General features: G+C 38.0%; 1 protein-coding gene across 1 annotated transcript in view; it reads left to right on the forward strand.

Moving 5' to 3' along the window:
• Nucleotides 1-13,195, forward strand: part of LOC126199668 (cAMP-dependent protein kinase type I-alpha regulatory subunit-like) — a 226,049-nt gene that overhangs the window by 173,600 nt on the left and 39,254 nt on the right. The window contains exons 5-6 of the mRNA XM_049936596.1: nucleotides 9,648-9,842; nucleotides 9,973-10,182. Of these exons, the coding sequence (XP_049792553.1) occupies nucleotides 9,648-9,842; nucleotides 9,973-10,182 (405 nt within the window). The remainder of the gene's footprint in view (nucleotides 1-9,647; nucleotides 9,843-9,972; nucleotides 10,183-13,195) is intronic.

A 13,195-nucleotide genomic window follows, 5' to 3' on the forward strand; every position in this document is an offset into this window, starting at 1 on the left:
TCACTTCATCTGCTAGTTAAGTATAGTTAATTGCTTGCCTTAAAAGTTATGAACAAGGGAGGCCACTTGCTATATTCCACTTGCCATATTGTTTTCTGCACAACACTACAGGTGGCACACAGAACAAAAACATTGTAACTAAAACTCTGGATTTCCAGTAAATTATCAAACCATGAAAATACATGTCTACAAATTTTGCAAAAAAATAGTTGAAGACTGACAATTTTCCCAAGTTTTCTATGAGCAGTACTGTACTCTGCATTTTGGTACAGGTCCATCACTATGTCTAATGAACAAAATTGCTGTAATTTTGTCATTGTAACTTACTCTAAAGGCTACTTAATTTATCATGATATTAAAAATTTTAGTACAAAAACCAGTTTTTATTTAATAACTTGAAAAGTAAAAGAGGTAACTTCATAAAAAACCCTACCATATGTTTCTTACATAAAATGGAACCTACAACAAAAATTCCAACTTTCTATCTTTAATGTTTCATGCTTTTGAAATTTCATAAAAAGTTGAATTTTGTAGAAATTAATCCGCGGATCTCATTGAAACTCAAAGTACATAACACTGGTATGGTTTTACATCATCTGGCAAAGTACTGTGACATTACATAAATTTTTGATTTTATTTTAGATTGTTGCACAATGCTTTGTCCGAATGCTCATGCACACACTTAAGCACAGTCAGCTTGGCCTTGGCTGATTGCTCGGGAGTTACTGATATCATTCACTCATCATTATTGATATGTAGCCGTACTGCTGGCTTCCCACATCACCTTATATTTCATTGCATGATAAAAACTTTAACATAAAATTAAATAATGTATACAAGTGAAGTATAATTGCACATACTTCTAGGAAATACCTATTATTATAATAATGAATATAATCAGTTTTTGACTATGTAATGTAATCAGGTAGACAAAAAATCTACTCACCAAGTAGCGGCAGAAAATACACATAAAAGAAGGTTGTAATTGCGTAAGCTTTCAGAGCCAGTGGTTTCTTCTTTCAGCAAAAGGGTTGAAGGGGAAGGAAGAGGGGTGAAGAGAAAGGACCGGAAAAATCTAGGAAAAGGGGTAGATTTCAGAAAAGCCACCCAGAATTGCAGGTCAGGGGAGACTTACCGGATGGGATGAGATGGAAAGATTTATTCCTTTATGTGCGTGTAGATTTTTTAAATTCCTTTTATTAGCACTTCTCTTACTTACCACAGTAGACATAAAGAACACTTACACACACAAGAAACACGAATCAACATATTAATACATTTGTAAAAACACAGATGATGTGACTTACTGAACGAAAGTGCTGGCAGGTCGATAGACACACAAACAAACACAAAAATACACACAAAATTCAAGCTTTCTCAACAAACTGTTGCCTCATCAGGAAAGAGGGAAGGAGAGGGAAAGACGAAAGGATGTGGGTTTTGAGGGAGAGGGTAAGGAGTCATTCCAATCCCGGGAGTGGAAAGACTTACCTTAGGGGGAAAAAAGGACAGGTATACACTCGCACACGCACACATATCCATCCGCACATACACAGACACAAGCAGACATTTGTAAAGGCAAAGAGTTTGGGCAGAGCTGTCAGTTGAGGCGGAAGTACAGAGGCAAAGATGTTGTTGAAAGACAGGTGAGGTATGAGCGGCGGCAAATTGAAATTAGCAGAGATTGAGGCCTGGCGGATAACGAGAAGAGAGGATATACTGAAGGGCAAGTTCCCATCTCCGGAGTTCTGACAGGTTGGTGTTAGTGGGAAGTATCCAGATAACCCGGACGGTGTAACACTGTGCCAAGATGTGCTGGCCGTGCACCAAGGCATGTTTAGCCACAGGGTGATCCTCATTACCAACAAACACAGTCTGCCTGTGTCCATTCATGCGAATGGACAGTTTGTTGCTGGTCATTCCCACATAGAAAGCTTCACAGTGTAGGCAGGTCAGTTGGTAAATCACGTGGGTGCTTTCACATGTGGCTCTGCCTTTGATCGTGTACACCTTCCGAGTTACAGGACTGGAGTAGGTGGTGGTGGGAGGGTGCATGGGACAGGTTTTACACCGGGGGCAGTTACAAGGGTAGGAGCCAGAGGGTAGGGAAGGTGGTTTGGGGATTTCATAGGGATGAACTAAGAGGTTATGAAGGTTAGGTGGATGGCGGAAAGACACTCTTGGTGGAGTGGGGAGGATTTCATGAAGGATGGATCTCATTTCAGGGCAGGATTTGAGGAAGTCGTATCCCTGCTGGAGAGCCACATTCAGAGTCTGATCCAGTCCCGGAAAGTATCCTGTCACAAGTGGGGCACTTTTGGGGTTCTTCTGTGGGAGATTCTGGGTTTGAGGAGATGAGGAAGTGGCTCTGGTTATTTGCTTCTGTACCAGGTCGGGATGGTAGTTGCGGGATGCGAAAGCTGTTTTCAGGTTGTTGGTGTAATGGTTCAGGGATTCTGGACTGGAGCAGATTCGTTTGCCACGACATTTGTATAGATAAATATGCAAAAAAATTATTTCATATCACAGAATAATTTGATTTCAATTTAATCATATGTTTATATTCAGTGGAACGGCTTTTTATTTGTAATGCCTGTTTTTATTTGGTGTATTTCAGTCAATAATCTTGAAAAGACTTCACACTTACAAATTTTGCTACTCACTCATTTATTTGCAGAACATAATGAATTTGGAGAGCATGCTAATGACCATTCATTCATTGCTCACTTGGAGTAGATGGGGGAAGTCACTTCGGTGCATGTCCTTTTACAGTTCCAATATATTACGAGGAAAAGGGGAAGAGCCACTTTGGCCGGTGCCCTTGCCACTTTTCTAAACACAGCTCGCAGGCTACTACAGATACACAATGCCCACATGTCCATGGCAAGCAGATAACACCATACCATACTAAAGGAGGACAAACAATTTAAAAACCTACTTTCTCTCTTTTCTTATTCACATCATTACAACAGATGTTAAAATAAAGAATGTTTCTGTTTCACTATTAAAATCTCTCTTTTTTTTCAGTATTTCTACTGGCAGTACATCATTTCACAAAATGTACAATGCTATTTCTTATCATCTTAATTCTTATTTTGGTACAGGTCCTGAGTCACAAACTACACTCTCTGTAAAAAGTTGTGCTTATATTTTAATATGTCCTTATCGGAGTTTTTCTCTGTCACATATTGGCTAGTTTGCATTATAATTGTTACACTAGTTGTTCCCCTGTCTCATAAGGTTGAGAGACCACTGTGGGTTTTCATCTTTGTATGGCTCAATTATACTACAGATTAGTTTACTACAAAATTCATTTTCTTGTCAGCAGCTATCTTGCATTGTTGTTACCTCTGTCAAAACCTGTTATTATTATACATGCATTCTCAAAAATCTGCATTTCTGAAACCATTTTAGGTGCCTGTATTACTGTCTATGTTTGTCAGTTTCTACATCTTACATTACCTGTTGCCTCACAAGTAGTATAAGTGTTCTTAAAAGTCTTTCTTGAGACTTGAGAAAAATAAACATACACCTCCTTAAATAATGTCCTTTTTATTTCCAATTACTCCATATAATTGTTCCTTCTTCCTCCATTCTTTTTTCATCAGACTACTAACCTCATTACACATATTTCTGGCATGTGCATCACCCACTTCCCACCCTCCTTCATTTAATGACAAATCGCTTTTGCATTCCTCTATGTGGTGTAATCTTACCACTCTTAATTACAGACAAATTAATTACCAACTTAAAAATACAATTTTTTACAGACTTCATTTCCAGAGATTTCAGGAAACTTCAGCTTTTACAAATTTTTTTATGGAAAGTATTTATATATTTTCCTACTAATCCAAATTTAAGATTTGATGACCCATGTTTACTATTATCTTTTCTACTGTTGTCTAGAAGTTACATGATTTCAATGAAAATTTTAAATCCACTGATACAAAGTCTCCTCTTGTGGTTGCTATTTCACAAATCAGGTACATCAAAATTGGTAAATAATTCTTACGCTACCAAGTCCTTACACAGTACTAGCTTATATATACACATGAAGACATATAATTCTTATTAGCTGTGGATAGAAAAGAAGAAGGAATGAGATCTGAAAGTCAAAATAGGTTCATTTACCTGGGACTAGTCAGCACGCCATATCATGTATCCACCAAAGAGTGGCAGATTCCCCACAGACTCTACTCTGTTGATAGGAAACAGATGAAGGAGGAATGAAATCTGAAAGTGGAAACAACATTCACTCAGCTGGGAGTGCACAGTATGCCAAACTGTGTATCTGTCAAAGAGTGGCATTTTCCCTACCGACTCTTAATTACTGTTATCCATAAATTTCTTCCAATCCACAATGCTTCAGAGTCCCAACTTCTTGTTAATCTCTGGGTATTCAAGTCTGTAAGCATTTTTTTTGTGGATTACCTATTATTCTAAATGCTGCTTGGTACATATACATAAATTTCTGTGTTTCTGCTGAAATTTTCTTTGATTTTTCTTTTATCCTGAACTAACGCTAGGTCACCTGTTCACTTTTGCGTCATGATACCCTTTTCTGCCCAGTGCTCTTGTATGTATGTTAGCTCTTAAATGTACTTTCTGTCCATCTAGTGAGATCCTAGACAGAAAGGGAAAATCAACCACATTCAGAACGATGTTATGAAGGTCATGATTAAACATCAGTTCACAATGAGTAAAACCTGTTGCATCAATGTTTCAGGTTGATGATGGTTTCTTCAAAGTTTCTGGTATGATCAGTCCATGTCATATGCTTTCTTGCACAGTAGATTTGACATAATCAATTCAACTCACTCACAATCCCCTCACTAATATTTCCTCATGGGAAATATGCCACAATTCTTTTAAGTCAAATTCCTGCATTCTCTAAACACATTTTAAATTTATACGATACAAATTTTTCACCATTATCCAATAAGGGTCTCTTAAGCTTGCCAGTTTTTACAAAATAGTCCTTTCGCATCTTGTCTATCTGAGTTTTGACATTAGCTCCCTTTACTGGATAATCTTTGATCTGTTTTCTGAAACCATTAACCAACATAAAATCATAAGTACATATTCCTGTAGATATGGACAGGGGACAAAACAGATCTGTTGTCTCACTCGGCTCTGCAATGTACATTTCCTCCAGCACTATGCTGTTTATTGCAAGCACCTTAAGACATACAACATAGGATATCAGTCTCTCTGCTGCTCTATGATACATATTCTTGAAAATCACTTTTTCTCTCTGTTTGGAGATGCATTTCTTATTTCCATAATTTCCATGTCATAAATGCAGATAATCTACCAGTCCACATATTGGGGTGGAAAACAACTACCATTTTGCTGAATCTAGTTTTCTTCTTCGGAACAAAATTCCATTATGCAGACAGTAGTACTGCACTACTTTTGAAGAATTAGGGTGGCCTAAAAGACTTTTTAGTAATTTCAACTGATCATCATCTTTTTGCTCTCTCCTTAAGTTCATACAGACTTTCTTTAAGGTACTTTCCTCCTTGACTTCATTCATAGTAAATACATGTACCTCATTGTTCTCTGTCAGGAGAATTTCTGATTCATTTGTACAGCTCAGTGGTTCTCAATAGCCCATTTGCTATCAGATTGTCATTTCAATGTATATGTTTAATTTCAAGGACAAACTGCTGAAGAAGGTACATGGCCTGTCGTATTATTCATGCATGTCTCAACTTGCAAGTTTTAAAGAAATGTAAAAGCTGTGTGCACCCTACATATTATAATTTTGTGGCCTAATAAGTAATGTTCAAACTTCTGCATACAAAACATGATAGCCTCTGATCAGAGGTTCCATAATTATGCTCTGCATGTTGCAATGAATGACTTGTAGAGGTGATTGTTTCAGGTATATCTTTATCGCCTTCTGTTTCCAGCTGAAGCACCTCTACTGCAATTCCCTACCCAGATGCATCAACTGACATACAAAAGGGCCTTCCAAACACTGGAGGATGCAGTAGCAGACTATATACCAAACAGTTTTTCAAAAGCAGACAGGCACTCTTTTGTCCAAACCCAAGGGGTATCCATTACCGATAACTGGTGTATGCAAGGTGCATTAAATGACTGGTCTCCCACAAAATGTCAGTAGAACCCAAATAATCCAAACATGGATATGAGTTTCCTTTTATTCTTTGACACCTTAAAGCTCTCAAAAAATAACAGCTTGGAAGGATAAGGTAATGTAACGTTCCTGCTAATTTTATGGCCCAAGAAATTTAAGTTGTTTTTAATGCATTTGGTTTTTTCTCACTTTAACTTCATGCCTTCTCCTTTTATTGCTTCTAGCACCCTGTCTAGTAGCCTAATATGTTCCCCGCATGATGAACTTGCCAACAGAATATCGTCTACATGAACTGTCACCTACTCTAACAGTTTTCCCCATTATGTAAGCCATCACTTTTACAGTAGCACACACAGAAATATTTGATCCAAAAGGGACTACTCTGTACTAGTTGCAAACACTCTCATATAAAAAGGCCATCCATCTATTTACAAGATTCTTTTGTCAAACACAAATTCCAATGTCCTCAGTCCACCTGTTTAGCTGAGTGGCAATATGTTTGCCCACCATGCAGGGGGCCTGGGTTTGATTCCCAGCCAGACTGGAGGTTTTCTCCGCTCATGTACTGGGTATTGTGCTGTCCTCACCATCATTTCATCATCGCTGACGTGCAAGTCACCCAATGTGGGGTCAACCGAAATAAGACTTGCACCCAGTGGCAGAACTCCCCCAGATGGGGCCTCTCGGCCATCAATGCCATAAGATTCTTTTATTTTCCAGTGGCCACACATTATATCCATTGAAGTATTTAGCCCCTCAGAAATTTTGTACTAACTTGTCCATATTTTTGGGTGAAGTCTCTCTCCACCATTACAATTTCATTTAACCAGCATGCATCCAACACTAATCTGATGCATCTGTCATATTTAGCTACTACCACCACAGGATTATTAAATTCTCTAATTGCTTGTTCAATTACCTTCCAATCCAATGTACATTGAATTTCTTTCTTGATGGCTTCCTACCGATTAACAAATATCGTGTAGCATTTTTTGGAAAAAATATTGCTCAGGCTTTACATTTAAATGACAGTCACAACTTTTTCCATGCCTGGCCTATTTGAAAATTCACTGTGATGACGAGTTATTACTTTTCTCAGTTCTGCCCTTTGTTCACTGGAATTCTGTTCAGTTGACTGTATTTTAGCCTCTAGTTCCTCCAGGATATATTTCTCTTCCTCATCAGCAACCTTCATATTTCTAGTTAATTCAGTATCTTCTCCCGATAATGATAAAGTCCCATACTCCATGACAGAGTGTAGGGGATACCCGCACCGCTGTACTAGGCAAGGTCCTAGCGAGGTGGTTTGTCATTGCCTTCCTCTGACCATAATGGACCCACAAGTACTGCTTATGGGTATCTCTCATGTTTCATTATTATTAACAACATGCTTTCCAATTAAAGGCACAGTAATTACAGCAGAATTTAACAGCATTCACATTACTTGGTGCTGATCAAAGTTGATCTTTTTTTGGTGCTTTGACACAAAATCAGTGCCAATTAACTTATCCAGATTTAAACCTAACACACTTAAACAAGATGCTGAGTTGCAGATAGGCACAACAAAAAGACTGTCATAAATAATAGCTTTCGGCCAGCAAGGTCTTCATCAGAATTAGATGGCAAACACAAGCATACATACTCATGCCAATCGCAACTCATACGCATGACCACAGTCTCAGACAACTGAGGCCACACTCGCAGTGTGGCCTCGGTTGCCTGAGACTGCAGTCACACTGGCAGTGTGGCCTCAGTTGCCTGAGACTGCAGTCACACTGGCAGTGTGGCCTCAGTTGCCTGAGACTGCAGTCGTGTATGTGTGAATTGCATTTGTGTGAGTATGTATGTTTGTGTTTGCTGTCTAATTCTGATGAAGACCTTGCTGGCCAAAAGCTATTATTTGTGACAGTGTTTTAGCTGTGCCTATTGGCAACCCAGCATCTCCGCTATATGGTGAGTGGCAACTTTCCTTTTCACAAAATTGTTACGTTCCATCCTGGATTTTCCATTGTTTGACACTCAAACAAGAATGATCTATAATTGCGTCTTGTATACCATTGGTATCAAAGCTTCTTGCTTTACCAGTCTAGATATTTTTCTATCAGCAACTATTATTCATAGACCAGTTACTCACACTACAGCCAACTTATTGCTGTTAGGAGTATAATCTGAATGCTTGGATCAATGCACTTGCTTCACTGCCACTATCAAGAAGACAGTGTACTATTCTGCCTGAAATATTTGGCTCTTTATAATTGGGTGGCTTATTTTACTTTGTACAGGGATCTCATTAAATTCATCAAGCTAATCTTTCTCTGTCTACCTTCAGCTAAAATTAATTCTTTCAATTGCAGTTACACTTATACTTAGATTCACAGGGATATCGTACTGACATTGACAGATACCTATTCTAACCTGTCCGTCAATTGGATTTGAGAGCTTCTCCATTTGTTTGCTGCACATCAGCTTAACTTCTATTTACGTTCAAGCAACAGTGTTCCTTCACTACATTGGTGCAGAAATGATCATCTGCCACTACTTATTTTGACAACATAGCAAAGCTCATAGGTTCCTCAACCTTATTATACTTGGAGGATGTCAAATACCTTTCAGCCATCAATTTTCAACCTCATTTTATTTGGCAACTAGTTTCAGTGTTTTACTACACCTTCTTCAGGCCCCTAACTGATGTGCAGGGAGAATCTACCTCGATTGTGATCAAAACAGAGGCCAGCAATACTGGTATTAGTAGATATTTGCTACAGTGATCACTTCACCCATCACCTGCTGACTGGTAGCCGTTTTACTAGCAATATTTCTTCCCAGATATCACTCCCAAATGAAAACGTGGTTTTGGAGTGGGAGAGAGGAGGGGGTAGTAGTATTCTGCCACACAAGGTACCATGTTTCACACAATGTATGGTGGTGACTTGGAAAGTACAAAATATGTGCACTTGAACTCCATTGGTCGCAGAGAAATGGCCCAGCCGTGCCTTCCTTTGGGACTGGCCACAACATGGCTGGTCATGCAAGCTTGCCTCCCAACACTGGCCAACCACTACATCATATAAAAATGTTTTATTCTTCATAATTGTAGTACCACTGGACAGTTTAATTCTAAAAAACATATATAAATGTAAACAGGAAGAGGATTAAAAAGAAAACTGCTTTATATTTCAAAATGTTTCTGTTGCTTGGATTTCTCACATATTAGCAGCTTTCTATATGTCAGTAGTTTAATGAATATACTGATATGTTATCCACGTTTCTGAGTGTATATTATTAGTACACACTATATATTATTAGTATACACTATTTTGTCCTGTTAAAATTTATTTTATATCGACTTGGATTTCTTATTTACCTTGGCAGTTGTCAGAGAGATGCTACAGCATATGTTAAAAAGACTTGTCAATCATCACTGCTGTAATTATTATAAGTTACTTTTATTGATTTTTGGACTAACTTACTTTAGTTAAACTTCTTACTGTATTTAGAAACCAAGTTAGTAGTATTACTAATCCTCAACAACTTGGATTAATAGCAACATGCGAACTGCTTCATATTGAGAAAAAAGATTTTGATAAGGTGATAGAGGAAACAATAAAGCCAGACTGGGATATGTGCAAATATGCTATGGCAAGATTTCCATATTTTGATGAATGGAGTTCAGTTGCTCTTCACGAGTGCTGTATGCTTTCAAGAATTAAAACATATGAGCCAAATGAAACAATATTAGGTAATAATGTGTTAACCATCAAACTACTGTAAATAATATATGGCCTTCAATCTTAGGCAATAAGAAGTTCTATTTTGAAGTCAATCATGCATCACTGTGTTTGTAATTCATATCTTTTCAAATTCTACAGCCTGTGGAGCACGAACCAATTATGTGTTCTTCGTATTAAAAGGATTGTGCCAGATAATTCAACATTTAAATATAATTGTAAAAGAAACAAAGAAAGGTCATCATAGGTGTAGATTACAGACATTCGGGACAGGAATTAAACCTGGCGAAATTGGACAAACACACTTTATGCAAATATGTGTTCTTAGTGAGCTTGCTACTTTTGGTCTTGGTAAGTATGTTGAATTTTTATTTTTATGCTAATTGGAAATTCTGGATGCAATACAAGTTATGGGAAGGAGTAAAGGTAATGCTATTCCTGTCCTTTGTACTCAAATCAGATCAAAAACCTCAATCAGTTGGAATAAATGAAAATAGAAAGTAAAATGATTTTTTTCATTCACTTGCTGTCATAATCAGGCAGAAATAATTCTTACCTGTCAGGTATGCTGGACTTTACAAAAGGTCAAAATTTTGTGAACTTGTGGTATGTTGTATGTAAATATGTAACTATAGAAAAACACATCTTTTGGTCTGTTCAATGTATATTCTTTAAAAATTTCCATTACATTTAATACAAACTCATCTCTTAAGAGTTAAAGGTTCATTTAAAAAATGAAAATCACTGCTAATTATGATATGTGTGGTGACTATCAACGGTGAACTCAACAAATTTGATAATTGTATGGGAGATCTTTGACTTCATTCTCTGGGTTTTGCTTCGTCGTGTTGATGCACTATGCTTATTTGCAGCATTTCTGTGACACAAATAAATAATTGTGTTACTTTTAAATTCTTTGTTTATCAGTTCATATGTTATTCGGTGTTCATTAATGGAAACGATGGATTGCCTACTGTGGGGTGCATCAGACTCTGTGTTTCTTATGTACATAACTGACTGATTGTGAAGCACAGATGCTGTCAACAAAGCAAGAGATGGTTGCAAGTGAACATATATATTCATGTTCTAACAGGTCAGCACTAAGTATTTGTGCTACCCAAACACTTCAACACATTGTACTCTATGGCCTATCCCATGTATAAGTTTTGTTGTTTATTTATTTAGCAGTAATATTCTTTTTAATTAGACATCAGCTGCAGAGAATCGTAATTCCATCCTATAGTTAATAAATTGGTAAATCATTTCGCAGGATACTATTGTTTATGTTTTGCCAGCAACTATTTATGTGAGTTGATGAAGGAGGTACAAGCCACTACTGACTATTCTTCAAATGAAATCAATGTGGTTTGTCCATTGCAAATTTTCATCAATGTACATCATCATCATCATCATCATTTAAGACTGATTATGCCTTTCAGCATTCAGTCTGGAGCATAGCCCCCTTATAAAATTCCTCCATGATCCCCTATTCAGTGCTAACATTGGTGCCTCTTCTGATGATAAACCTATTGCTTCAAAATCATTCTTAACTGAATCTAGGTACCTTCTCCTTGGTCTGCCCCGATTCCTCCTACCCTCTACTGCTGAACGCATGAGTCTCTTGGGTAACCTCGCTTCTCCCATGCGTGTAATGTGACCCCACCATCTAAGCCTGTTCGCCCTGACTGCTACATCTGTAGAGTTAATTCCCAGTTTTTCTTTGATTTCGTCATTGTTGACACCCTCCTGCCATTGTTCCCATCTACTAGTACCTGCAATCATCCTAGCTACTTTCATATCCGTAACCTCAACCTTGTTGATAAGGTAACCTGAATCCACCCAGCTTTCGCTCCCATACAACAAAGTTGGTCAAAAGATTGAACGGTGCACAGATAACTTAGTCTTGGTACTGACTTCCTTCTTGCAGAAGAGAGTAGATCGTAGCTGAGCACTCACTGCATTAGCTTTGCTACACCTCGCTTCCCGTTCTTTCACTATGTTGCCATCCTGTGAGAATATGCATCCTAAGTACTTGAAACCGTCCACCTGTTCTAACTTTGTTCCTCCTATTTGGCACTCAATCCGTTTATATCTCTTTCCCACTGACATTACTTTCGTTTTGGAGATGCTAATCTTCATACCATAGTCCTTACATTTCTGATCTAGCTCTGAAATATTACTTTGCAAACTTTCAATCGAATCTGCCATCACAACTAAGTCATCCGCATATGCAAGACTGCTTATTTTGTGTTCACATATCTTAATCTCACCCAGCCAGTCTATTGTTTTCAACATATGATCCATAAATAATATGAACAACAGTGGAGACAGGTTGCAGCCTTGTTTTACCCCTGAAACTACTCTGAACCATGAACTCAATTTACCGTCAATGTACAGACCCAGAAATTTACGAGTACAGCTGTTAGTTATTATTGCCAAGATGTTACATACATTTCCTGCATTGGTGGGATGAGAACTGCCTGTTTTAAATGTCAATAATTGAGATAGATTGACATTCCTAAGTATTCAAGTATTTTGTTAATTCTGTTACCCCAATAGTAAGAAAATATTATAGTTCCTCATGTTCTCTAACACAAAATAAGATTGTCAGTTTTTGAAAATATAATGTAATTGGTTGGATAAAAAAGTCTGAGCTGGGGAACAAACATTTGAAGGTATTTAAATTTGCTAGTTTTTGGAGCCAATGACTCATTCTGGCAGAAGGGTTGAAGGAAAAGGAAGATTGGTGATGGAAAAAGACTGATGAGGTTTAGGAAATGGGGAGAGTTTGGAAAAGTTGCCCAGAATCCTGACTCAGGGGAGACTTACTGCATGGGATGAGAAGGAAAGACTGATTGTTGGGGACTGCACCGGACGAGATTTGAAAACCTGAGAGTTTAAAATCGGGAGATAGTGTAATATGCAAGGCAGAGATTACTATCAAAACATTATGCACAAGACAATAAGAGTGGAAATCAAAGTGTGCGGTAGAGATGGAGGGGGGGGGGGGGGCAGGGAAAAATAGACAGGCCAGGAAATGAAGGCCATAGAAAACTAAAAGGGAGTGAAGAAAGGAACAGTTACTGTGCAGAAATGTGGAGACCAAAGACACTGACGTAAATTAAGGCCAGGTGGGTGGCAACAACCAAGGACATGTTGTAGTGCTAGTTCCCACCTCCAGTGTTCTGAGAAACCAGTGTCTGGGGGAATAATCCAGGTGGCACTTGTGGTGAAACAGGCACTGAGGTCATGACTGTCGTGTTGTAGAGATTGCTCTGTTACAGGATATTGTTTGTTGTCAGTGTACACCCTCTGCTTATGCCCATTCATCCTGATTGATAACTTGTTGTGTTGTTTCACAGGT

The sequence above is a fragment of the Schistocerca nitens genome, chromosome 8 (genome assembly GCF_023898315.1).
Source record: "Schistocerca nitens isolate TAMUIC-IGC-003100 chromosome 8, iqSchNite1.1, whole genome shotgun sequence".
Lineage (NCBI taxonomy): Eukaryota > Metazoa > Arthropoda > Insecta > Orthoptera > Acrididae > Schistocerca > Schistocerca nitens.